This window comes from Myiozetetes cayanensis, unplaced genomic scaffold (assembly GCF_022539395.1).
Source record: "Myiozetetes cayanensis isolate MyiCay16 unplaced genomic scaffold, myiCay2020 scf5-8, whole genome shotgun sequence".
NCBI lineage: Eukaryota > Metazoa > Chordata > Aves > Passeriformes > Tyrannidae > Myiozetetes > Myiozetetes cayanensis.
Window position 1 is genome coordinate 47,564,154 of NW_026087742.1, and position 25,964 is coordinate 47,590,117.

Here is a 25,964-nt window from a genome sequence, read left to right on the forward strand (position 1 = left end):
AACTAGTTGTTTTCCATGCTGTCTGCACAAAGTTTGTAATTGAGGTTTGCCGTGTATGTCATGGGCATTTTCTCAGGATGGGCTGTGTTTTCTGTAGAGCTGTGTAAAAACTTGCTACTGCTGTTATGCCCAGTGTGCTACACTTTCCTGGCCACAAAGAAATTTTCCAGGCTCTTAGCTGAGTGGTTTTGGTTTAGGACTGTATATTTCAGGGTTTGGAAAATATTTTTCTATATGGTGTTGCCATCGATCTCCTAAATTTCTTTTGATTTTTGTATTTTCTCTGTGTCATGTTGACTTGATATTGCTGTATTTGAATAGTTCTCTACCATATGTGGTTTTCTTTTTCTTTTTTATTTTTTTTTAATCCAGTTCTGTTTGACTTTCTATATCAAAAGCAGAATGAAATAGTCCTAAGGGCACGATTGGTAGTGGACGTAATCTAAAATTGCTTCAAGGCTCATCAGGCTGTGATGAAGTGACACCAGGCTGTAGTGGCTCCTAAGGGCCATTTCACATCTGAAAATTTCTAGAATGAGGAGTGCTCTTGTTCCTACTATCAGTTTTGATCAATAAGCTACTCCTATGGCTAACTGTCTTAGCCCTTGTTTCCCCTTAAACCAGTCAGAAGGACAAGGCAGATGACCACCTTTGCGTGAAGAAGATCAGAATGCACAGGTCCCTTTCAGACATAATTAAATCTATTTTTATTGCATAGAAGATGTTTTTTATGCTTTTGTTCATGTCAAGGGATGGTTGTTAGGTAACTAATTATAAGCAAAGATGGCAATCTCAGAATTGAATCATTTAACAATGAGTGATCTAATGAATTTAAGCTGCTGTTTTGCCTAAGTGGGAGGCTTCAACAGGCAGCAAATACCAACTTCTACACTTGGAGTTAGTTTACATGCCCAAAATTGTAGACTAATTTTGTCTGTAGGTATATCAGAATACATACCATCTCAGAATAAGAGAATAATTTAGGCTGAGAAGGACATTTCGAGGTCATCTGGGCCAACAGTCAACTCAAAGCTGCTTCTGAAGTGGCATAGTTTTCCAACTCTGTATGTTCAATTGCATGATTATTGTGCACACCCAAGGTTCACAAGAGAACTACTTTCAGCTAAAGAAACTAGATGCTGTCATATTTCTGCCATTGCTCAGAGTGTTTGAATCTAAGTATAAACCTCCTGCAGTTCTATAGATTATTGGCACTAAAAGCTGTAAAACAGACATACCCCAAAGTGTTTGGTGTCACCATCTTATAGGATGAATTTGTCAAGGTTCTAAAACCTGGTTTGGATGTTGCATGTTGTTTGAACATCTCTGGATGTTACTGTGACTACTTGTCTCTTCCACTGTCCAAGGTTTTTTTGGTTTTTTGTTTTTGTTTTTGGCTGCCAAATTGGGATGTCATAACAACTTTTGAGTTGGTTCCTGAACTGTCATAGTTTACAATGAAGCCATAATAAGGCAAAACAAAAATATGTGGAAGCTAGTTATGAGACATAGGACATCTTGAGGCAGTAATCCCAGCAGCTGATGCAGGTTAGTCAATGCTTGAGTGATTGTATGATTTATAGCCCATCAAACCAACAAAAATGATAAAGACAAATTCACAGGACATTATTTGACCATCCACTTCAGTGTTCCTTGAGCAGACTGCCTTGTTTTTTCCTTTGCCACTATGACTAGTACGGAGTTGAGAAGGGTAGGTGATTCTTTGTACCACTGTTTCTTTTCATGTAGGAAGTGGAATCAAGGGAAAGTAGTTAACATGGCCAGTAAGCTCTTTAAACACATGGAAGCATTTTGTTCCCTCATGGTTTTGCTCAGTTAAACCCCCTATTGTTCATCTGTACTTTGACTTTTGGTTGACAAGGTAATATTTTAATAAATTGATTAAAAAACACTATCAGGTACTTTAGGGCTAATGTTTTGTATTTTCAAATAGCTACACTTCAACAGGGAAAATATAAAGAGCTCAGATATGCTTCATAGAGACAATTCTATGTCAGATGGAAGCAGCAGGAGACCAAACTGGAGAGAGCAGTGAGTCTGACTGTTCTTTAGGCAAGCTGTTCATTTGATCAGAGTGGGCAATATGCCCTTGCCTTATTATCAGTACAGGAAAGCTTCAGTCCTCTGCATCTGTCTGTAGAAGTATTACCCTTGTTTCTCCTTGACTTTGTGCAGTACAATAGACAGGAGCATCTCACAATCTCATCACCAGAACCTTGCAAGAAATCAAAATAATACATTTTGATTCATGTTTGCTCACAAAGGTTTTACACTCTTGATCTTTCTTCATTGGTCTGCAGCTCTGTTAGAGCCAAATTTACTGTCCATAATGTCCACATCCAAAACCTTTTTTTCTGTGTCTCCATGTCTGCATTTCTTTAACCAAATATGGGTGAGGCATTGGAGTGGCAGCTGTGGAGTCTCCAATGCCAAGGCTGTGCCCAGGGTCACATGCCTATACCCCGTGTTGCACCCCGTGTCCCCACTCCTGGTCACACAGGTGGTTAGGAAAGGCTGTCTGAAGGTGCCACGTGCTCTCACGGGTAAGGGTTTGGGAGGTCGTTTCAGAGATGAAGTAGGCCACTTGTTAGGGTGGATCAGGTTCCTGGGCTAACATTCCACAGAATCACAGAATCAATTCAGTTTGGAAAAGGCTTCTGAGGCCATCGGGCCCAGCCTGTGGCCGAGCACCGCCATCTCAACTAGACCATGGCACTGAGTGCCCGCCAGAGGGCGCCGCCGGCCCCTCTCCGCCTCCCGCTCCTGCCGCTGGCGGCCGGTCCTGCCAGGGAGGAGGGAAGGGGAGGAGGGATGGGAAAGGGAGGAGGAGAAGGGCGGGCTGGCGGCGGCGGCGGCACCGCCACCAGCCGGAGGCCGCTCGCCGGCGCTCCTGCGGCGGAGGCGGGCGCTCAGTGCCCCGCGGCTCGTCGGCCCCTGCCAAAGATGTCTCGGCAGCGCGGCTGCTGCAGCCGCTGGCTCCTCTTCGCTGCCTCCGCACACCTCTTCTTCCTTCTCCCGCCGCTCCGCAGCCGGGGTGAGTGGCGGGGGCCGGGCCGGGACGCCATGGCGAGGTGAAGGGAGGAGACCCGGGACGCTCGGCCCCTCCGCGGAGGTGATGAGCGGGAGGAGGGCACGGAGCGCCGGAGAGCCTGGAGGGGCGCCGGGGCCGCCGCCGCTTCCTCCCCGCTCCGTCCCGCCCCGCGGGGGGAGGCGAGCGGGAGAGCAGAGGTGTCGCTTCCCCCGAAGTTTGTTGGGAAGCCGGGCTGGAGCGCGGCCGGGCAGCGCGGGGTTCCCTGTGCGGCCCCGGCCCCGGGGGCAGCGCCGGGAGCGCCTCCCGCCCTCGGGGCGGTGTGCGGGGCATGGGGCGGTGCGGGCAGGGGCAGCCCGCGCCGGGGAACCGGCCCGCAGGTCGGGAACATCGTCCTGGAGCAGCCGGGTGAACCCAGCGCGGAGTTGTGCTCGTGTTGGAACAGCGCCGAGATGGGGGGCATTGCTGGGGGCAGGTGGGAAGGTAAAACCACCGATTAAAATGCCCAGCCGTCAGGAAAGCAAAATACTACAGTGTTTTGGAGACGTTTGTAATGTGTCTAGTGAGGTGGGAGAAGATTAAAGAAGAAGGGATACTCGGATGGGTTGCAGTTGGGTTGCTGCAGGCTCCTGGAGTTGGGAGCTGCTGCCGTGAGTATAAGAGAGGGAAATAAATGTTTCTATCTGTTTTGTTTCTCATTCTTTCGGTTCGTGAATGTTTGTTAGCATAGGCTTGTCAGTTTGTTGGAAGGCTTTGGATTTGTTTCTCCTCTCCTGCTATGGCTTGTGGACCAAAATCACGCAGAGGAAACCTGGTACTAATAAGTCCCATTTTTAGCAAAGTAAAACTGATATTTGGCTTTTTCTTTTGCAAAACACTTTTCCTTTCACTGACACAACTTGGTTTTTGGGGAATCCTCGTACTTTACAGCTCTTCCTAAAGCTGCATTTCATTCTTCCCGGGATGAGTAGTTTTGCTTTAGTGCTTCAGCAAGGAGCTGTAGCACTTGATAATCTCGAACAGATTGTAATAACAGAGAATAGCACCTTCAGTTTTTCCTCTGTGTGTATGTGTTTTTATTGTGCATACACACATGTGACTAGAAGGCAGAAATGGAAACACTTTTGTTCTTGTTTAGTAGGTCTTGATTAATACTTGTGTGGGATTTGTTCACCAGAAGCTTATTGAAGTATCATGGTTTTTTTTTTTTTTTTTTTTTTTTTTTGAATATCCTTTTACATTAGAGTCTAGCTTTCCTAAATAACCCATGCTTTTAAAGTGGTGTGGATAGTAAGTTTGCAAAACAATGAGCTTTGTTCTTGGAAACCAAATAATTTGGGTTGCCTTTCACAGAAGCAAACAGCTTGTCTGTCGGTAATTAAGTAATTTCATAAATTCCAGCTTGCAGGTGGCAGCATGCAGAATGGGAAAATGTATTCAGTTGATTTTGTGTGGTCTAACTTCTAGACAGTCAGAAGGGATAATGATGATGCTATTTCTTCTACTGTTTTTCTTTGCTTGCCTTTTATAAAGACACTGGTGTACACAGCAGTCACTCAGACGTTTCAGTGGTTCAGCTGCCCTCTTCCCATGTGTGTAAGGAAATGTAATTAGTTGCTTTTATTGTATGAAAAGCTTCAGATGCTGTAAATTTGCTTGCATCACCCCTTCTTTCTGTTTCACCCTGTACTCTCCCAATTTTGTGTTGATAAATCTGTAAATCTTCATTCTTATCTGGCTAGACCACAATTTTTGATGCTGATAGAGTAGCAACAATGAAAAAATATTATAAAAGCTTTCATGTAAGTACATGAAACTAATTTATATTGCTTGATAATGCTCACAGGCTGTCTCATCTTGGAACATCCCATCTCTTTGACTGACAGCATCAGTGCAGATTTTCTCTGGAATCACGTCAATCCATAGAATCTTATATTCTTTGAAAACTTGGGAGAAGGAGGAAACCCAGCCAACCCGCAACCAAAACAAAAATAGGCCTTCCATTAAATTATTATTAGAAGTATAAAGAAATTCTGTTTTAAATGTTTTGTCTACTGTGTGCAACGTAATCACTGGCTTCATTATTTGAAATGCTTATTATTAGCCATGGTTTTGTCATACATTGCCATAGAATTATAAGTTTCTTGTAGCTCATCTAAACTGACCCTGAGCCCAGCAAGGCGGCTGGAATGAAAAAAAAAAAAAGATAACAAGAGGTGCTGCCCTTCTGACTTAGATGGATTTGTCTGTGAAAGAGAAAGAGTTAACTCCTCAGTTTTTAACATCCTTTGCACTTCAAGGACATATAACTGCAAATGTTTGGAAGTTGTTTATGCTTGGAAGGGTAGTACTGAAGAAAAGATTGCTTCCATATTTAAAATGTGGTATTATATCACTATATATATTAATACAGTGTATTTTAATACTGCAGCATTTATATCTATTTTTCTAATAGTTTATTGGCACATATTACTGTGGTTCAGCTGCTGCACAGTGAAAATAAATGGTTGAGTTTTATTTTCTAAAGTTATAAGCAAGTCTTCTCATCAAAATTTTAATGGAAATAATGGAACACTTGACAAAAATAATTAGGAATTGAAGCTGCTTCCATTACATTTTTGGATTACATTTCCAGGTTTTGAATCGATCCAGAAATGTTGCCTAGCTTTTTCAATGAATTTTAGACCTGTTCTCAAGAGAAATAAAGATAAGATTGATGATAATAAAGAACTTTAAAGTCTTTCTGAAATTTCTTTTTTATCCTCAGTTCTCAGACATCTAACAAAAGTAGGAGAGGACTAGCAATTGACATGATCTGTGTATACCAAAGGGCATGATTTTAATGCACAAAGTGCATTAACAAGCTTCAGAATACACAATACATTAAATAACAAAGTAACAATTACAAAACCACGGATTGGATTTAAGATGGCACCTTGCTGGCTGGCCTTGCTGGCTTGCCTATGTTTTTTTCTGCTTTAGGCAGCTTTGTTTGTGAGAAATCATACAAATTATCAGCCAGGCCTTTTGGTTACTGTGGTGCCTACACAGCTTGAATTTTTACCAGATAGTAAGTTTCTTCTTTTATTATATTTTCTCTGTGCTCTGTGGCAAGGTTGTGGGCCAGCTGAGGTATGCTTGCATTGTATCAGAAAATGCAAAGGGACTAGAAGAAAGTTTGGATTTAGCAAAGGTACCTCTAGCTCTAGAGATTGATCTGTACTTTAGGGAGTTGTACTGAAAGAAGTATGTTGCAGTTATCTGAATTAATAATGATGTTTAGGTGTGAAAAGTTACTGTTGTGTTATGGTAGGATTTGATAGCTCCTAGAGAGAGGTCCATGTGTGTTTTGCACACAACAAAAAGACATCCTTGCCGCAGAGAGTTTATGGTTTCTACTTGCATTGTACAACTGACCTGGTTATGAGCTGCATGTGTCATTTTTCTATCAGTGGTCCACTCCTGGGCACACCTTTTTCAGAAACCTCTTGGGAGTGAATTGCAGGTGGATGAATTAATCTTGGAGATGTCCACTTGGGCACAGGCATTGTATTTCCTACCTACACTGAAATACAGGAAATTCAATTTGAAAATAAATGCGCTTTTTTTTTTTTTTTTTTTTTTTTTTTTTATTCTAAGAGTGATTGAGCACTGGAAGAGGTTGCTCAGAGAGCTTATGGAGTCTCTGTCCTAGGAAACACTCAAAATCTAAAACCTGACTAGACAAGGTCCTGAGGGTCAAACTTTGGGGGATTGAACTAGATGACCATTAGGATCCTTTCCAACCTCAACAATTCTGTGATTCTCTAATAACAAGATGAAGTAGGTTGTTTAAGTATTCCCTGAAGAGCTTTATCTGTGCTCTCAAAGTGTGAAATAGGTTGTTGTTTTGTTTTTTTCTTCCAGATGATCTGATTATTGTTTGATTTGTTCCATGTGCTTTAATATTTTATAAAGCTTTGAAGTAGTGTGGGATGGGTTTTGAATCCACCACAGTGACAGTCACATCATCTCTTGTCAGTCACAGTTGTTTCAGGTTTCAAGTGTCATTCCTCAACTGCGTATTAAAAACTAGAAGTCGTGAAATTTATGCTTGTATTCAGTTGTGTGAACAAGCTGAATTTATGAAGTGATACTTTTTAAGGTTAATGCTATGTAATGAATACATTTCCCAGAATGAGTGTGTTTTGTGTTGATCTTGTAATTAGGATTGTGTAAAGTAGAAGGTGTGGATCTGGTTTGTTCAGGGGAAAGGATTCCTTGTCTGAATCTCTAAGTACTGTTATGTTGGGAGAGAAGGAGGAAAATGATCAGAACATGCTGTCAGCAGGGGATATAATAGGCATTCTCAGTGTCCTTTCACACTAGAAGTGTAGAACATTTACTTGAGGACAACTTTGGAGTACATTCTTGGACTCTGTTTTATGCTTCCTGGCTAAAGGCCGTATGGAAATGTGTCTATGGTCAGCATGAGTCTACTGTGTTAGAATGATTTTTGGGATGTAGTGCTGTGATTTGAGATTCAAGTTAATCAGGACCAGAGGTGTCATTGTGAACTTCAACTCCTAGACACTTCATGAAATTTGATCTCCACTAAAAGGGCATATGGATGTAGGTAGTTGGAGATAGAGCACCACAGACTTTGGACAATCTTGTCTTGCTTTGCTATATTCTAGGTTTCTGGGGCTTCAAAGGAATGACAGCAGTTAGCAATTCACTTTGAAATCAATTTCAAGCAATAAATAATTTAAGTTTGCTTTAAACAATCCACTTGGATCTACTTTCCATTCCAGTTTTTAAGAAAGCCATTGATCTGACCATGATGAATATTATCTTGAATTCCTTCCAAATTATAACAATTTTCTTTCATTTGCATCTCTTTAGTACACTTAAGAAAAAGATTTCTTACAAAGAATTTTAGCAAGGCTTTCTTATGTTAAATGGTACTACTTTTACAAATGAGCAAGCTGAGAAAAACTGACTGACTACATCACCAAGAAAAAAATCCCCAGCACCAGAACCCTTGTTACGATTATTTTTCTAATACAGACTAGAAGTATGCATAGGGTAGTGTCACTATAAAGGGTTTAAGATAATGCTGTGTCTGTGTCGATTACCTTTGTGGGTTCTTTGTTCCTTTTGTAAACATTTATTTGGGCCTCATACATTAACAACTTTGACTGTTGTTCAAAGATGGCATTCAAAGCCTATGATAGCCATCTGCATGTTTGATAGAAATTTCTGTCAGCTGCTGACAGTTTCTGTGGCTCCATGTGAAGCTTTGGTAATCCAGACTTTGGGTAAAGACAGAGTGGACTGCCAGTCTCCCATATGGTAGCATATTATACTTTTACCAAGTGAACTACTGGATTGAACAGTTTTTTCTGAAGGGATTTATTTGCCTTGAAGGCAAGATGAATTGGCTTCACATCAAAAAGTGATTTTTTCAGCAATGGTATGGGAATTGTCAGGCAGCAAATGTATAAATTCCATAAGAACAGACTGTCTCATGTTCACAAAGATTATTACTAATATAGTATCATTCAATGTGAAAAATATACCTAAATTCGGTGTGTTTTGTTTTTTTTCTGCAGAATTTTGTCAGTTGTGAAAGAGAACTCCTATAATATGAAAAAAGTCTGCTTTTTCTTTCAGCTTTTGCTGTAAGTGTAGTTCCTGAAGGTGCAGAAGATGAGACTGAACTGTCAGTGCTGCAGGTAATATATTTTGATTTCTGGAGCAGGAACATTTTACAGACATTATAAAATAAACTAGAAGAGACCAGAACAGAAAGCATAATATTTTTGACATTGATTATTTTGATCAATGGCATTAGTGGTACTTGTATCATGTCTTTCTGTTCAGTGTGGCATATAAGGCATAAGTTGTTGGTGTTGTTGCTGTTGAGAAAAGTTTTTGAGCATATAATCTTTATTGTTTCAGAGGCAGGTTTTCCTTTCTTCTTGGTTTTGTTATATATATATATATAATACCTTGAGAGGGAAATGGCTGCCTCTTTGCTAAATTAGCATTATTACATATTACTACTCAAGTCACGGCTCAAGTAAAGCCTGCATATGAAATTTCAAATTAACAGATTAGAAGAACTGATGGTCGGAGCTATCCCGAGCTTTAAATAGCATAATGGGTGTTAGATGTGTATGCGTGTCCTTTAACAGACCTCTCTCTGCCGTTTTGTTATTGTATATGTTTGTAACAGATGTTTGTGTGCTTATAAAATGACTTTAAGAGAGGAAAATAAAAGTATTGGAATTAATCAAGTTAGAATCTATAACTGCCATTTAGATCTAGTGATCTCACATCAAATGCAATGGAAGTATAGCCAGAGATATACATTTCTAAATACTTTGTAGTTTTGATGATGGTTGCTACATCTACAGTAATTTTCATAAATTAAAAAGATCCCTATTGTAAATTGCTGATCTGCTGCAGTATATGTGGGAGCCTTGGTAATCTCATTCTGTTGTCATTACTTTTAAATTGCTCTTTCTTAAATTCCATTACTTTCTCAATCCAACTGTTTATCCTGTAATTCTTATGTAGGATACAATTTATAAAGGCTTTCTTACTATTTTAGTGTTTCAAAACCTTCCCTCAGATGAAGTCAGGGGTGCCTCCTAGAACTCTTCAAGCCAAAATACCTTTTTTCCCTTCCTCCCCCCCCTTTTTTTTTTCTAGTAACACTAACAGTAGTGTAACAGGCCATAATTGTTTTATGTTGTGTTTTAATAAAAGTAATTGCAAAATATGGCTTGTCTTCCCACTGTGTACCACAAGGCACATAGTTTTTATTTCCAAAGAAAATTAATCTTCCTATGTTGTTTCTGATAGAGGTTAGCTTAGAATGTTAATTTACTGTGTGATACAATAACAGTGCTGTATAGAGTCACCAAAATAACTTAGTCTTATAAGAAATTTTTTAAACTTTATTGATCCAGTCAACAAAAAAAGGATAATAAGAATGGATGCAATGCAGTCATTCTTGAAGAGGTTTTACAGATGGTTACCAAGGAAGTTGGAGTTTATGCATTTCAGTGCAAAAGTCAGACCTGTACAGAGGAGAGATCATCTGATGCAAGTAGAGCTGAAAGAACTACATAGATCTGATATTTAAAAAAAAAAGGAGGGGGCTAAGTATCTATAAATAGAAATTGTCTCAAGGGCAGGAAAACTATATACGAGCGTATTACTGCAGAGTGCCTTGTATGGCATTTCTGTCTGAAAGTCTTAAAACACTTGAATCAAGGTAAATCCTAAAACATTCTTATGCAGTTAGTAAAGATGACTTTTATTTTATATTTGGAGGAACCAAAGCACTGGGGTGCTGTCACCAGGGAGAAATTGTGCATTAAATGAAGGCTCTGTTTTCCTTCCTATAATTTTTGTAGGAATTGCAGAGCTCTTTCTCCAGTACTATCTCTCTTAAGCAACGCAGTTCCACTCGAACTCTGTCATTTAGAAGCAATTGAATATGTTCCTAAGATATTTTTATGTGTGTCTTAGTTTCCTGGTTCATGATGCAAATGCAGTATAACTGTTGTCTCTTCCTCAGCACTCTGGTAAAATTCCAAGTATTACAAAAAAGCACAATCTCACGTGATACCTGAGTAAATTTCGGTGAAGTCATGTTAGGTACAACAACCTTTTCATATTCATTTGTCTTAATATAAATTGCTTTTGAGTCTTCCTTTAAGAACTGTTTCCATAGAAGCTTGATAGTGGATGAAATTAGTAAGAGTGTGGTGGGGGTTTTTTACATACTGAACAGGTGTGTTTGCGTTGTAGAGTTCCATATTCCAAACTGAGTGCTCAGGAGATACGTAATAAATAAAAAACCCCAAACATTGCTAGTATTAATTTAAAGAGCTCTGGTATAGATCGAGTTACGGAAAAACATTCTCTCTTTTTTATTTTTTTTTAGTTCTCTTATTGTATTTTCTGAGTAATAATATGGAAGCGTGTAGGATATCTGTTGCAGTTCTTGATGATGAAAAACTTTTTACTTTATTATTAGTTTTTGAGTTAAAACCTCTGTGTTTCTGTTTATAATCTGATGAATGCTTTGACTCCCAATGTTTTTTCTATAGAAATATTTGAGGGTTTGTGTGTATTCTTACTTGAGGTTTTTTCCTCCTTTCTTCTAGAAGCCTGAAGAAAGTAGAACAATCAGTAAAATAAGCAGAGGTAAGTATGTATACTCTGTATTTGTTTTCACTCGTGGCATCCTTTTTAGTTTAAACAATATACAGGTATGCTTTGTAAAGTGACTGTTTGAACAAGTGCCTAAATGCCCAACAGCATTATCAGTTCATTGCTGATTCATAAGTACCTTTTTTTTTCCTTTGGCTCATGTAGTCTCATGAAACAGAAACTTCTGAATCTTTGATTGTACTTGCAGTTCTTACAGTTAAGTCTTTTCTGAACATGTGCACTTCCACTATGAAACTGATGAATTGCGCTTTGTAGTACACTGTATTTTAAAATAAAATTTTATGATACCTAGTCGCTGTTCTTGTAACAGTTCAATAGGAAACTGAATTTTACCATTCTGCTAGGCTCTCATGATACTTGTAATAACTAGAGTTATCATAAATTTCTTGTAACAAAATATAATAACGTTGTAATATCTAGAAGGAGGTATTTAAGAAGCATGTCAAACATTAATAGGTAAAATAGTGGTAAATTTTTTGCTGCTGGACATGTGTGATAAATAATGAGAAAAAAAATTCTGCAGCGTTCTGCCTTTTCTGAAGACAAGCCTGGTGTCCTTCTGGCAAGAAGTTAACAAACCTGAGATAAAGACTTGCATTCTCTGCACTGTAACCCTGGACTTCTCATTCTGCTAAACCCTCGAGACTTGGCTCTTCTTGTTCTAAAAGGAACCAGCTTAATCATGTCTCTGTTGTAGTAGTTTCTGAGTAGTTGTGAGTTCATTCTGACATTAAAGCTGAATACCAGGAAGATGTAGCGCTTTTGAGGTAGATGTAAATCTTTGAAAAGACTCCATTCTTTGTTTTGATTGGTAGACTGTTTCTCAACTTGAGAAACAATTTAGGTGTTAAAAATTATACCTATTTTCTGATGACATTTTAGTACACTGCATATGTCTTTTTATCAGCCACTTTAAACTCCCTATAACAGAGGAAACTATTTCCATTGGATTTAAGTAGGTGTTAGCTTACTCCTAGAAAGTATTCTATTGTGGATTATCACAGCTGTTGTTAAATGTACTGTAAATGAAACTGAGTGTAATTCAGATACTTCCTATCTATAAACATACTAAAACAGTAATTACATAAAACAACGTAGTGTTTGGTTTTTATCTCTGGGGATGTTTTTGGTATTGTGCATGTAGATTTAGCCCTTCGACTCTCATTAGCATCAATGAAGTGTAGTTTCAATTTTTGCAGTGATTTTAATTTTTCCATGTGAAATCTCGCAAAGATCTTACTAGACAGCAAACAGCTGCCATTCAGAAGGTTTTATTATGCATGGGTTTTTTAAGCAGTTTGTTTGGCGGTTCAGAGCATGAACACTGTTCATTCCTACACTGTGTGGGAAAATATGAAATTAAAACTGATATCCTAACCAGTGCTTATGCCACCTCTACAATATATCACCGGAAACCTCAGACAATTTGACAATGTCAGAGTCTGTCTTGGTGAGTAAGCTAATAAATTGAGGGAAAATAACGATAAGGGAAAAGAAGAAAAACCTTTAACTACAGGTTTGAGCTGTCATAGGTTTAAACTAGCAAGTAGCTGTTCAGAGGAGCAAAGCAATGATCCTCAGGTCTTGGGCATTGCAGTCTTCTCATAACGTTAGTGAAGATATTTGTGGTTAATGCTCTTTTTGTTCCCACTGTTTTTTATTGTGATCCTTCTTCATGTGTTCAGTTTTATTCTTTTTCCTTGTGACTCCTCCTTTCCTTATTTTGATGGTTTTTTTCTTCACCTTTGTTCTTCTCTTCTTCATTCATCCTACTCTATTTACCAAGTTAGCATATAATTTTTTTGGTGTGAACTTTATTCCTTCTCCACATTTTTTGCAATTCTGTAGATATCCCATGGGATATTAATTTCTTTCCTTTTTGTACTGTCTCAAGTTGTTACGTTCTGAGTTACCTTTTGTGTATACTTTCTACAGTATAGTATCTGTCAAGTTCAGCTTTTCAGCTTTTTCTGGCCAAATAGTAAATGCAATATCATGTGATTCTCATCTTACACATTGATTGATACTTAGTTATGGTCTTGAGTGAGTTATACAGCATAGATCAAACTTGTTAAGAATTCTGGAAAGGGCCTCTGTCTTCTTGCCTTCATCTTCTCATCCTTTGTTGTCCTCTTCTGTGTTCTGCTTCTGAATGGGATCACACCTGCGTGCTGCTCTTAATTTTCTAAGTGTTGAGGGACTATTCTATCTACTGTCATCAAGAAAATTTGGCTACCTACTTTGTCACCTACTTGCATTTTTTAATAAGCACTTTTTAAATCCATAAATGTTTGCAAATCTACTTCATTATTTTCTTTTAAATTTATCAATAAATTTATCACACTTCTCTTGTATTTATAGTTCTTTAACTACGACGCCTTTAAACACTGTGAAGACACGTGAGACATTGGTGCTGTCCTGTTAGATAAGAGTATTACCTCATTGTTCTCATGTGCGTGCCTCTCCATCTGATGTTTATTTCCGAGTAGGGGTTTTAAGTTCTCTTTTGGAGAAACATCTTTTCTGTTTCATGTTCATGCACTGCCTAGTGAGGGGACATGCTGGTCTGTGTCTAACACCTTTTAACTCTAGCAGTAAGAAGTGCTGGTGTATTGGAGAAAAAGCAACTTCTTGAATATGGCTACTGTTCGTTGTGGACGTGTAAGATCTGCTGCACATCTTCTACTCCTGCCATGCTTTTTGTAAAGCATGTAAATCCTGAAAAGGACAGGTTTGGATTTTTTTGTATGTGTTAAATTACGCCTTTTTACTATTTTATGAAAAATTTTTATAGTTGAAAAAATATCTTACTGGATAATAGATTCCCCTATACATCTGGATTCTCACTAGCTTTGGAGCAAAGCAGAAAAAACTTTCTTTTGTCTTTAAATCTTCTTATTTTCTGGTTTACAGAATTAAAAGAAGTTGTATTTGTCATCCAGAGTCAAAGTAATTCTTTTCATTCCAAGAGAGCAGAAGATCTAAAAAGAGATATTTTAAAGCAGGCTGCAGATCTTGGAAAGGTATGTTGAGATAATATGAAGTACACTTTGTATTGCTGTTACTGCATTTCACCAGAAATACTGTGGGTTTGAAATACAATTTTTTGAAATCCATTTTATTCCTTTTGTTAATTGTCTTCTGTGTGCTTACAAGAAAACTATTTCAGTGGGTATGTACTGATTGTAGGCTGTAATTTATCCCTAAATATTTTAATTTCAACTATCAACCTTTTTGTGTAACAGCTGGTTTTGTTTGGAGGGCATTTGATGGAAAAGCGATAAAAAAGACTTTACAGTTTTCCAATACCACTGTAGAGTATTTAAAAAATTTACTAAAAAAGGATGCTGTCTTTATGAAGTGAAAAACATAATTTAAGTATTGGTTAGAATAACCTTAGGTGAATACTTTATTAGAGCCAATGAAGGTGCTGTAATGTAGATTTTGTCAGTATTTCATTGCACAGTTGTGACATTGTGGCAGTAGACGAGAAATGTGTGTGGACATTAAAATCCTAACAGAGGATTCCCTACAGCAGTAGGATTTCCTACAGCAGCACTCTTGCACACCTCTCTTGCCCATGTCCCTCCATGGTGCAGTACCTTCCCTAGCTATTCCTTGTTCCTCTGCCACTTCACTGCAGGCTGAGCGTGCTGCCCTTCATCTGCTGGTGGGCCATGCTGGCCTAGGAGCTGCATGTTGTACTTAACGCTCTAATTTGAAATTTTATTTGTAAAGCTTTAGCCTCGAGAGAAGAGGTTTTTAAGAAACATATATTGAAAGTAATAATAATAACACTCCCCGGGCAGATGGAGCTCGTTAGCCGTGTAAGGCAATCCATCTATGTTCTAAGGACCTCGCTGCCACCATCCAAGCTCGCTTGGCCCCGGCAGATGAACCTTAGGATTAAAGGGTGGGCTCAGTTCCGCGCACACTGTGTCTCACCTAAAAAATCCAATGCGCAGGCTGGAAGGTGGAAAGACCTTCCCCGGATCTTCACTCGTGAAGACTGGCCATTATTATTATATTGAAAGTTCAGTGCACTTAAACAATGCTTTATTTTCTTTGTCTGTAATAAAAATAAGAAAAATTTACCATTTGCATATGTCCCCTGATGTGAAATAGCTTGCTGTGAGGTTATTTGACCTACTTTTCATTTCCACATTCTTAGTTGTAAAGGAAAAAGAAGTGTGATTTAAGTTGTCTTGTGTATCTTAGTCTTGGAGTGCCTAAATCAGATTGCTGGATGTTTGAGGCTTCATTTATCCAAGCTTATCAAACCTGTTGTAATTAAATCCATTCTAAATGCAGTTTTTAATCCCTTAATGAAATCAGTCATGTGAACAGCCTTTGTTCTGCAGAGTTCTGCTGTTTTGGGGTCCTCCTTGGAATTGAGACAAGTGTTCAGATACAATGTATGCTGAGGGGATTATGGTGTCACTTGTTAAAACCAAGGATTTTAGTTGATATAAATATTTAGTTGATATAATGCTGTAATTTATATTGCAGAATATGAGTACCGAAAAGATGAGTAAGTGGAAGTACAGATAGTTTCAGTGAGGCAGGAATATAAGCCTGTTTTATGGGAGAGAGGTAAAATCTATTAGTGATCAGAGTTGTACCTGAAACTGACCTGTCTTTTAAAAAAATTATTGCCTAATTAGGAGATTCTTTTATGGGAATTCTGAAATGGTGATGCTTTTCTAATATTAACAGGTAACTGTTAAACAGCAGTCATGGTGTCTTACGAGAAACAGTGGTGGAAATATATCACACCAAAAATCTCATGTCTGAAATCTGGGAAAAGGGGAAGCCATCAGCATATAGGGGAAAAAAAAAAGAACAGGTTCTTGGTATGTCTTGACTGTTTTGGTCAACTCATAATGTCAATGTGAGGCGTGACCCAATAATACTAATTATGGAGAAGGGACAGATGGTCTCTGCAATCCTGCATACCAACATTTGAATTTCACATTTTTCATTGCAAAGAATACATATGAAATTATTAGTTTCAGGCAAGGAAATCTAAACCTTTGCGCTTTCAAGGACAGCTGCTGTATAGAATCAAAGGACTGAATCAACTGAATCATCAGGTTTGCTCACCTGTTGTCACAGGACCAAACGATAGATGTTTAGTCCATAGGGTTTCTATAATTGTTATTTTCTGCTGTTTTAAAATGAGAAGTGGAAGCCAACTGCTAGATTTGTGACATGTGCCTTGCTTCAAAGTGGATTGTCATTGACAATCATATTTACTGTACGTTAATCTTTACAAGTGTTTCATCCGTTTATTTTCTTCACTGTGTACTTAAAACATTTTTTTAATGGGAAACTAATCTGTCAGTAGATGTTAGTATTTTGTTCACGCTTAAAAGCATTTTGCATAATGATTTACTGAATATTAACCAAAACTCCTTAGATGCTGTTAGTGCTGTTTGAGAAGACAAAAGTCTGTGTGTTTCCCTGTGAAAACCGGTCTAGTAGAGTAGGGTTTTTTTTTTTGCTTTGAGTCATTGAAGGTTCTTACGTTGAACACCCTCAGCCAACTAATTGTGTTCAAAAATTTATAATTTTTCCTGAAAAGTCTAGAGATTAGGTAGAGTCCTATGTATATTGACCAGAAGAACTATAGCAAGTTAGAACTGTTAGTTATAGAGTTTAAAAAAAAAAAAACCACAACCAAAAAACCAAAAACAACCAACCAAACAAAAACAACAATCCAGGAATGTAAGAAAAAGATTTTAAGACTGATACCATGGAGTACTGGAAAATGAGTATCACATACTTCCATATGAGTAACAGATGATGTTTACCATTAGGGTTACTTTGTTTTAAGCCAAGTTCTATATGTTGTATCATCACATAGAAATGATGTTTCACATATTAAAATATCTGCATATAAAAGGGAATACTGCTTGTTTGTGAGTTGTCAGGACTGTTACTGTAGTGATTTTTAACATCAGTTTAAAATAAGCAAGGACAGTCAAAAATACAGAGCTGTACATAGGAAACCTCCATATTATGTTGCATGAGTAAATACTTGCTTTAGTTAAATATCATCATTAAACTTTCATAATATCGTTTCTTCATCAACCTCCTGATTTTCAGTTTGGCTAATATGAAAACAGGTGACAAATGGTAGGAGCATTCTATAATTGTGTTACTGTTTATTTAGAACAGTTTTGCAAAATCGTGTTGATGGGATGATCAGAAACCCAGCTGGCCCGTGCCTCTAGTTCAGTTTCTCTGTTGTCTTACAGGATCATGCCTACAGAAGGTTCTGGTTTTCTGCTTTCACCAAAAATTAACTGTATCTTGGTGTCCTACCTGCTGCACCTCTGAGGTTGAAAAGCCTCTTGGTGCCTATCTCAGCTTTATTTCATTGTGTCATTAGTTTCATGGCCACAGTATCTGTTGCCAAAGTGCCAGTTGCTATTGAGCATGTGCTTTAAAAATCTATTTCTTTTAATTGACTAGGCTGCAGTGATGGCAGCATTCCACTATTTCAGTAATATGGAAGATTTGTTTGTTAGAGGATTGGAGGGGGAAGGAAGTAAAATTAGTTTGCTTGAATTTTAAGTATATATGTTAAACCATCATCATATTCCTATCTGAAATGAAAAAATCTGTCTCCATATTGTTCCTGCTGATGTTTTGACCATCTGTGGGAGACTACTTTCAGGGAATTTGTAGACCATAGGTCTGAACCATTACCTTACTGTAAAACTCACATACAAGTTAATAATGTTGTAATAAAATATAGTGGGAAAATAGCTTTTTCCCTCACAACAACTGAGTTGCTTTTAAACCAATCTATATATTTAGATAAGACATCTATAGACATAATTTGCTTGAGACCTTTCATAATTAATGCCATAAATGCAATGCAATCCATCATATACCTGTAATTTCAAGTTTCAGATTACTCACTCAAATTCTAGATTCTAGGATAAAAACTTTGTTTCCTCCTCTGCCTCCTTTAATGGCTTCTCATTGCATGGAAGCTGCTTTTCATCTGAGACTGATCAGATGATTCATTTTTGGATATTGCAGTTTTAACAAGGCTTAATTTATTATATATGAATATTATATTTAAGTGAAGTGTTGGGCTACATTCTGACTTGCCCATCCATCTCCATGTCTTCCATGGTTTGTCTTTGAGACAAGATTTGCCACAATATCTAGATCAACCTTATTTTTTTAATTAAAACAGATATATTGTAACATCAAAAGCTTTAAATTGTTTGGTTTCTCAGTGTTATTTGATCAAGTCCCTTTTTTTTTTTTTTTTTTTGTAAAATGTTAGTGTGCCCTCTCTTTCCTTCTTCACAACAGTTTTCCTTTCTTCTGCAAGAATTTATTCATGTAAATGAATCCTGTAGCCTCACGGAATGTGCTTATCAGCTCAGTTCTTAAGTGCTTATTCCTTAAGATGTAAGAGTTTATCTTGCCTGGCAGTGAACTGTTTTTGTTGACGAGTTGTTTTGGCATATCCTCTCCTTTAGCTTTCCATCGTTTTTCCCTCTTGTAGTACAGGGATCAGCTGCCAGTCAATACCAAAGCTGTTGGGGAAGATACTGTCATGTCATCTGTGATATTAGTCTTGTGCACCACTCTTCTTGGACCTAGGTCCTCCTAGTCTTTGACTGATCAGCAGGACTCTTTCCACACCAAAGACACGAGTCTGATACGTGACCAGCAATTGAATGTGTGAAGGGATCTTGCTGAGATGACAAGTCCTAAACGTCTCTGTGGTGAGGACAGAGATGCTGATGGAGCATCTAGCACTTCTTTCTCAAAGAAATGAAGTCCCTGCAGAGATCCTCATGGAAGGACTCACACAATTAGAATAATTAGGGAACATGGAACTGTGGTGAAAGAGGGAGGAAAAAGTTCCAGCTGTTCTCAGTGGCCTCCTGAAACCACACAAACCTTTGTCCAGAAGTTTTGGGTACCTCTTTTGTGTTGCTCCTGTGATGTTTTTATTTTCTCTCTGTATTGCTTAAGTCATGTTATACTACCATTAACTACTAAAATCCCTGTATCATCTTTGGTTTATGAGTAGAAAAGTCTGGAAACAAGATTTCTTCCTCCTGTCCCATTGTCCCCCCCTTAAAACAGCATTTTGACATTTAGACAACACATAAATATTGCTGTACTAGTTGAATTTTTTCCTAAACTTGCATAGCTATACCTTGTATAATTTAGATTTCTTGTTTAAAGTAGAGAAAACAAATTGGTGGATTAATTTAGCATTCTAGATGACCTCATTTTCAGATTACTCTTACAAAGTTTAGTGGGAACTTAATTTTATCCAATCTTTCTTCTCCCCTTGCTTTGCTTTTGTTTTACCTGACTTGTGTTTGTAATGTCATCTAAAACTTTAATATTTACATTTATTTTTCAAATCTGTCCATAAAACTTCACTTATATTATGTGGGCAGAGCTTGCAGTATAAAACCCTAATGCGCTGCATTTAAGTGGTCAGTCTATGAAGTTCCCGTTTCCACTTTTTTATCCATATTAATACCTTTGTTTGTTTTATCTTGTGCTACTTATTCTGCTTACATACATTGTCTAATATCACCATGTTCTAGTATTTTTCTTTCCTGTTGAGTCCGTAGTTTGTCTTCAAAATGTTTAATGCAACTGCTCATTCAGGGGCCTCAGTATTTGGGTGCTCAAGTTCTGAAATGCATCTGAACTCTCTTCTGTTGAAGGGTGAGGTGCCTCCAAAGTACAGCCTTTTGAAAGTATTCCAGGAAAAGTGCAGAAAGCTATTGTTCAGTTTTGAAAATTTATTTCAGTGTTGTCTTGAATGTTTTCAAGGGCTTGAATTGTCTTGCAGGGCTTTACAGATTTGACTGACTTTGGTTTTATCTTTGCTTTCCCCCTCCTGTTCTCTCAGCTTTTTGTTTTAATTGTTTGAACTCTGACTTTATGATATGCCCTTGCTTCTCATTCTGCAAAGGTACCGGCATCCTTTTGACAATTGACAGGCTTTATTATCAGCAAAATTGATGCCTAGCTCATTAACTATTGAAACTGTAAAAGTTACCTACACTGTAGTGCTGGAAGGTGAACAGGATCATTTTCCTGTAATAGATACCCAGCAGATTTGAAGGAATTGGTAGAAGTCAGATAATTCTGCACTAATGAGATCTTTTAAATGTTTTAGTAGGGATAAATGGGCTCCTCTCAGCCCTACCTTACACATCATATACCACAAATATGTTGTAACTGCCTTGATTTTTTTGTGCAGAAAACAGGACCTGTCATCTCACAGAGGTGCTTTGTCATCTCGGTGCAAGATATATACAAGAAATTCAGAATATTAAAGTGCTGTAGGCTATGTGCCTCTTTCAGCCTCTTCTGCACCAATCTCTGCATGACTAATAGGATTTGAATAAAACTGTTTTATTAAGGTATGTCTTTATTAGTGTAGAATAAGAAATTCCTCCTCCACTGAGACTGCTGTCTGCTGTATTAAAATTGCTCAGTCGTCTTTGAACAGAGTGTTCAAGTATACGTGAGAGTAGAATTACTAAGTCATCAGATTTAAACCCTCAAAATCAGTACTTGTTGACAGTTTTAAGTTCTCCTGAGCATCTGTACAAGTCCTTAAAATACATTTAACAAATTTCTTACCTTGTGGAAGCTGCTTCTGCTCGTTGTTCCTTCCCTTGTTCCTTAGTTAAAAAACGTGTTTTAGGTCTTCGTAAGAGACTGTTGGCGGGGAGGGACCTGCTGCCCCATGTATGACACTAAGGTAGCTGTGGAGATGACTGCTTCAAACTTGCTGTCAGTGAAAGATGCTACAGATGTATTTGTCAATAAATATAAAAATCTACTTATATTGCTAATCTTGCCGATATTAAAAGAATCAACTGAATCTCTTAAATTGCTTAATTTCATTGTTTGAATCATAGGGTCACTAAGATTGGAAAAGACCTCAGAGATCATCATGTCCACCCTTTGACCTAATATTGCCATGCCCACTAAACCATATCATGAGGTGTCACGGCTACTCGACTTCTGGAGCACTTTCAGGGATTATGAGTCCACCACTTCCCTGAGGAGCCTGTTCCAATGCTTAACCACTTTTTCAGTGAAGAAATCTTTCCAACCTGAAGTGTTTTTATTCATTAGTTCTGATTGAGAAGGATTTTACTTCTAAGTAAAAACTTACTTCACGATACTAAAATCCTATCTTACACACATTCTAAAAAAAGAATCTTAGATCAGTTGGCAACATAATTATAGTGGCCACCATTAATTCTTACTTTCATGAATAATAGAAATGTACTTTATACCATGTCTGTATTTTGTGTGATTGCATTTATTTAGAATTCTTGTAAAGTGTGAGCTGTGAAGGTAGTATTCCTCACTGCTTTTTATCCACACAAGTGAAAAGCAAACAAATTGCACTTTACTGCAATGTATTGTTGCCACTCTAGCCTACTGTCTAATTATACACATCTGTGGTAGCATTTATTACAATAAGCACTCAAAAAATTTCCAGATATTTTCCACATCTTTTTATGTGGCTCGTTGGAAAATAAGATTTAATTTGTGATATTGGTGATCACTAGCTCTCAGGAGAACAGAAGAGGGAAGATATGGGATATCTAGGGGGAAGATGGGGGATCCTAGAGGAGATTAGCAATTGCAGCACATCATTTGGTTTAGTTTCATCCCAAAGAAATACAGCTTGTGCACCCTCTGATGCACAAGATAATGCAGGGATGAAGGAAAAAATGCACAAAAGTGGACTAACCTATACTTAATATATGAGGCAGTGTTAGGAAAAAGTAGGAGCTGCTTTTGGTCGAGGTCTCAGTCTTACTGATAGGTTTGAATTTTATTTAGTAAATAAGTAATTTTTACTAGGTATTAGGATTTATAATGACGATAATTTAAAATGTGTCAATACCTCTGAACGTTGTTCACATCTCGGTAATTAGAAGAATGAAAATGGTTAGGTTTTTATATTGTTCCATTTGAAAGATCAGCAAGCACTAACTGAATACTCCAGAAAACTTCCTTTTGGTCTTTGAAACGTGTATCCTGGATAATTAAAAGTATTCTATGTCTTTTGACTAACTGGGGGGTGGGGCACATATATTTTTTTGCTGAAAAATATTTATTTATTTTCAATTTAGTAGTTTCTTGAGTTTCTTATGTCCTAGTCGTCCGAATTATGATCTATTCAGGTTTTCATCTCCAAGGTGGGAGCAATTGTGTTGATGTTAACACATTTTTTCCTCCTGCTAATGGAAAACGTAGGTGCAGTTATAAATTCTTTGTATGACAGTTTGCTGCAGGGCACTTGTTTGTAGCTAGTAGATGAGGAAAATGTTGTGATGCCAAATCAACATAATGCAAATCAAATTAACTCTGATTACTGCTGAGCACAGGTGAATTATTTCTGGATCACAAAAACCTTACTGGACCTTCTACTGATTTTCCAATTGTTGGAAGTCTAGGCAGCGTGTTAGGAACCGGCAGTGTTGCTGAAATTTACTCCCACTATTGTTGAAGAACAACCCAGTAAAATAAAAAGTGGGTGGCTGCCACCATCTTTCCTACATGAAAAACTTATATCAGTGATAATTATAGGTTTTTGAGACAGAAATATATTGTAGTAAAAAGCTTTCTTTTTGATGATGAAATAATTTATTACATAAGGATTAATATTCCAGCTAGCTACTAAGAAGTCCCATGAGATACAAATCTGTATTGTAACTGTTTTTCCAGGCAATTAGTTGTTGGTTCTAGCATGCAAGCACTCGAGTCAGTGCTTGGTTATGCGTTCAGGTATGTTTTTGGGCAGCTAAGTTGTGTTCTGAGGGTTTTGATATAATGCATAGTAGGAAAAAGGATTAAAATTAATTCTTTGATAAAATGCCTTTTTTTCCCCTCTAATCTGTAGTTAGAGTCAGGAACACTTCAAATTACTTTAAGCTCCGGTTATTACTTCCATACAATTGGGTAAATGCTTTGGTCTTCTCTTTAATGTAAGATCATTTGATGACAGACATGCAGACAGTACTTGCTCTTGATTTATTAAAGCAGGGTACCACTATGGCCTTTCCCTGAACTCTGTGAAATTACGCATAATATATTATGAAAACTCAGTTCCTTTTTAAAATGATAACCAGGCATCTGAGAGTAGAACAGAAATAGAGTTTCTCTCTATTGGAAAATAGTAGATTATAGTTTATTACTCTAGGCTTCCTGGGGAGCAAAAGATTATTGGATATTATGCTTTATTAGCAACATGGGTTTTGTTGTTGTGGAGTTTTTAAAAACCTTATTGCGGCCTTTCAGTACTTAAAGGGGCCTTATAAGAAAGATGGGAACAGATGTTTTAGTAGCTCCTGTAGCAATAAGAAAAAGGGTAATGGTTATAAACTAAAAGAGGGTAGATTCAGACTGGGCATAAGGAAGAAACTTTTTTACAATGAGGGTGGTGAAACGCTGGCAGGTTGCCCAGAAAACATATCCCATCTCCAGAAACATTCAAGTCAGGCTGGACAAGGGCTCTGAGTAACCTGATCTAGCTGAAGATGTCCCTGCTCATTGCAGGGGGTTGGACCAGATGACCTCTAAAGGTCCTATCTGACCCAGGCTATTCTATGGATGCAGCCTAAAGGGAGAAATAGAGCAAGGATTAAAATTGTACAAGGCAACTTTAGAGAAGATCCCAAATGACTGACTTGTTAAACAGAAGCAAAGTTCTTTTGTTACAGTTGTATTGTAAAATAGTACTTTAAATCATCTGTGGGGTTTATTTGAATGGCTATATTGAAATAATATTTTGTCCTGGATTTTTGGACTTGATTCTCTGATAAAATTGAGACTTATGTCTTTAAAATATGAAAAATATTTGAAATGTGTATTGTAATTTTCAATGTTTTAAAAAATTGTTAGAATCTAGAGAAGACGTCTTGTACAGTGTAATATTTGACGTTGGCAATTCCTAGCAAATTGTCTGCCCCACTGGGTTTAGAGGTAGGAGATTTGCTCTTACTTTATGTTTTAGAAATCCTTCAGGATGTCTACAGAATTGGCATCTTTGTGAAAATAAAGCTGTAGGGAGACTTCAATATGTATCCCACAGCTCTGCGTTGTCAAAGTAGTCATAACAGATGACTACTGAGCTTGGCTTATTTAACCTCCCAAGGGAAGACTGAGAAGAGGGTAGGTAGGCTAGCTCTGAATGTGTCTTAGGATTGATTACTGAAAAGAAGATGAGAGTAGGGAAGATGTTGTTAAGGGCTTGTAGAGCATGTAGAGACTAGGAAAACATTTGCTAACTCTGGAGCTGTGCAATTCAACAGCAGTGTACAGGGTTTCAGATCCTCCCCTCCTGCCCCCCAGCTCTGGGCTTCATGCAGCAGTTTAATAAAATTACAAATCACAGGGATATGTGCAAGACACCTGCAGATATCAGCGTACGGGACTCATTAAGAGCAGATTCCTGTACACTCCTGTGTTTCTCTATAATGTGTTACGAGATTGCCAATTGCTCTGAGCTGGTGACTCAGTAATATAACAATGAAAATATTACTGCAATGTTTTGCATTTCACCACAGTTCCATATGTGTTTTTATGCTCTTCTTACATGTCACATGGGACATATAATTAGTGGTGCTGAGTAAGATCTAGTTTGAATTATGTTCTAATAAAGCATGTTCTCACAAAACAATACACTTACTGCAAGGTTTAGTTATGCTTAGATGAAATTCAGTGGACTGTATTCTGTAGGAAAACAAAGCAAGAACAGATGTGCTAGTGGGTCATAGAGGATATGACCTAGCTGTGGCTCTAGAAATCCTATTTTAAATGGGGATGATCTCTGCCATCCTAGGTGCCTACAGAGGACCCTTTTAGCCCTTTAGCCTATGAAACCTTTGTTTTTACACTGTACTGTTTTGTTCTCTGCAAATCGTGCATTTCTCATATAGGGTTTGGTAGATTAATATGAAATTGCAGGTAGTGCAGAAATAATACATATACTTGTTTGGGGTTAGCAAGTCTCTTAATTAGTTGTTAAGAATTCTTGTATTCTGAGTTATCTTTTTCTTTATTGGATATGCTATTCCCCCAGGGTTTTTCATTTTAATGAAGAGGACTCCCAATGTTTAGATTCAAGAACCAGAGTTTGATGTCAGTTCTGTTGATGATTTGCTGTGAAATTGAGTGTGCCGCTAGCACCTTCATACTTCAGCTTTCATAAATAATACTTAATGGTTGTTAAGGTACAAATGGAGCTGTGTCAGTGTATTTCAAACTAGTTGGAAAATGTGGATCTAACCCCTTTATTCACACTTAGTTTCTTGGCTTATGTAGAGTTTGAAATTGTAATCTGTGGCAGGTATTGCTGATCTCACTGTGATGATAGACTAGGTTGTAAAAAGGGAGTAAAAATGTCTTATACTGTATTTCAAAGGACAAGCAATTCCATTTTTTGCTTTTGCCCTTTAAAGTCAGCTTAGTTGTGAAAGGGGGGAGGGTAATAAATTATTTTATTTAGATTATTAGATACTTTACTTGTACCATACATAAAATGTTGATATGTGTGAAAACACATGTGCTCTGTAACTGTGGAAACAGTTTCAAGATAGAATAACTACTGAATGCAGTACAGGCTATGGATGCACTTGTAGGAGAGTTTTGT

General features: G+C 37.7%; 1 protein-coding gene across 1 annotated transcript in view; it reads left to right on the forward strand.

The window, feature by feature from the left end:
* The first annotated feature begins 2,886 nt into the window (after positions 1 to 2,886).
* The window catches only part of B3GLCT (beta 3-glucosyltransferase), a 53,882-nt gene continuing 30,804 nt past the window's right edge, over positions 2,887 to 25,964 (forward strand). The window contains exons 1-4 of the mRNA XM_050333597.1: positions 2,887 to 3,055; positions 8,705 to 8,766; positions 11,215 to 11,254; positions 14,195 to 14,304. Of these exons, the coding sequence (XP_050189554.1) occupies positions 2,965 to 3,055; positions 8,705 to 8,766; positions 11,215 to 11,254; positions 14,195 to 14,304 (303 nt within the window). The 5' untranslated portion in view covers positions 2,887 to 2,964. The remainder of the gene's footprint in view (positions 3,056 to 8,704; positions 8,767 to 11,214; positions 11,255 to 14,194; positions 14,305 to 25,964) is intronic.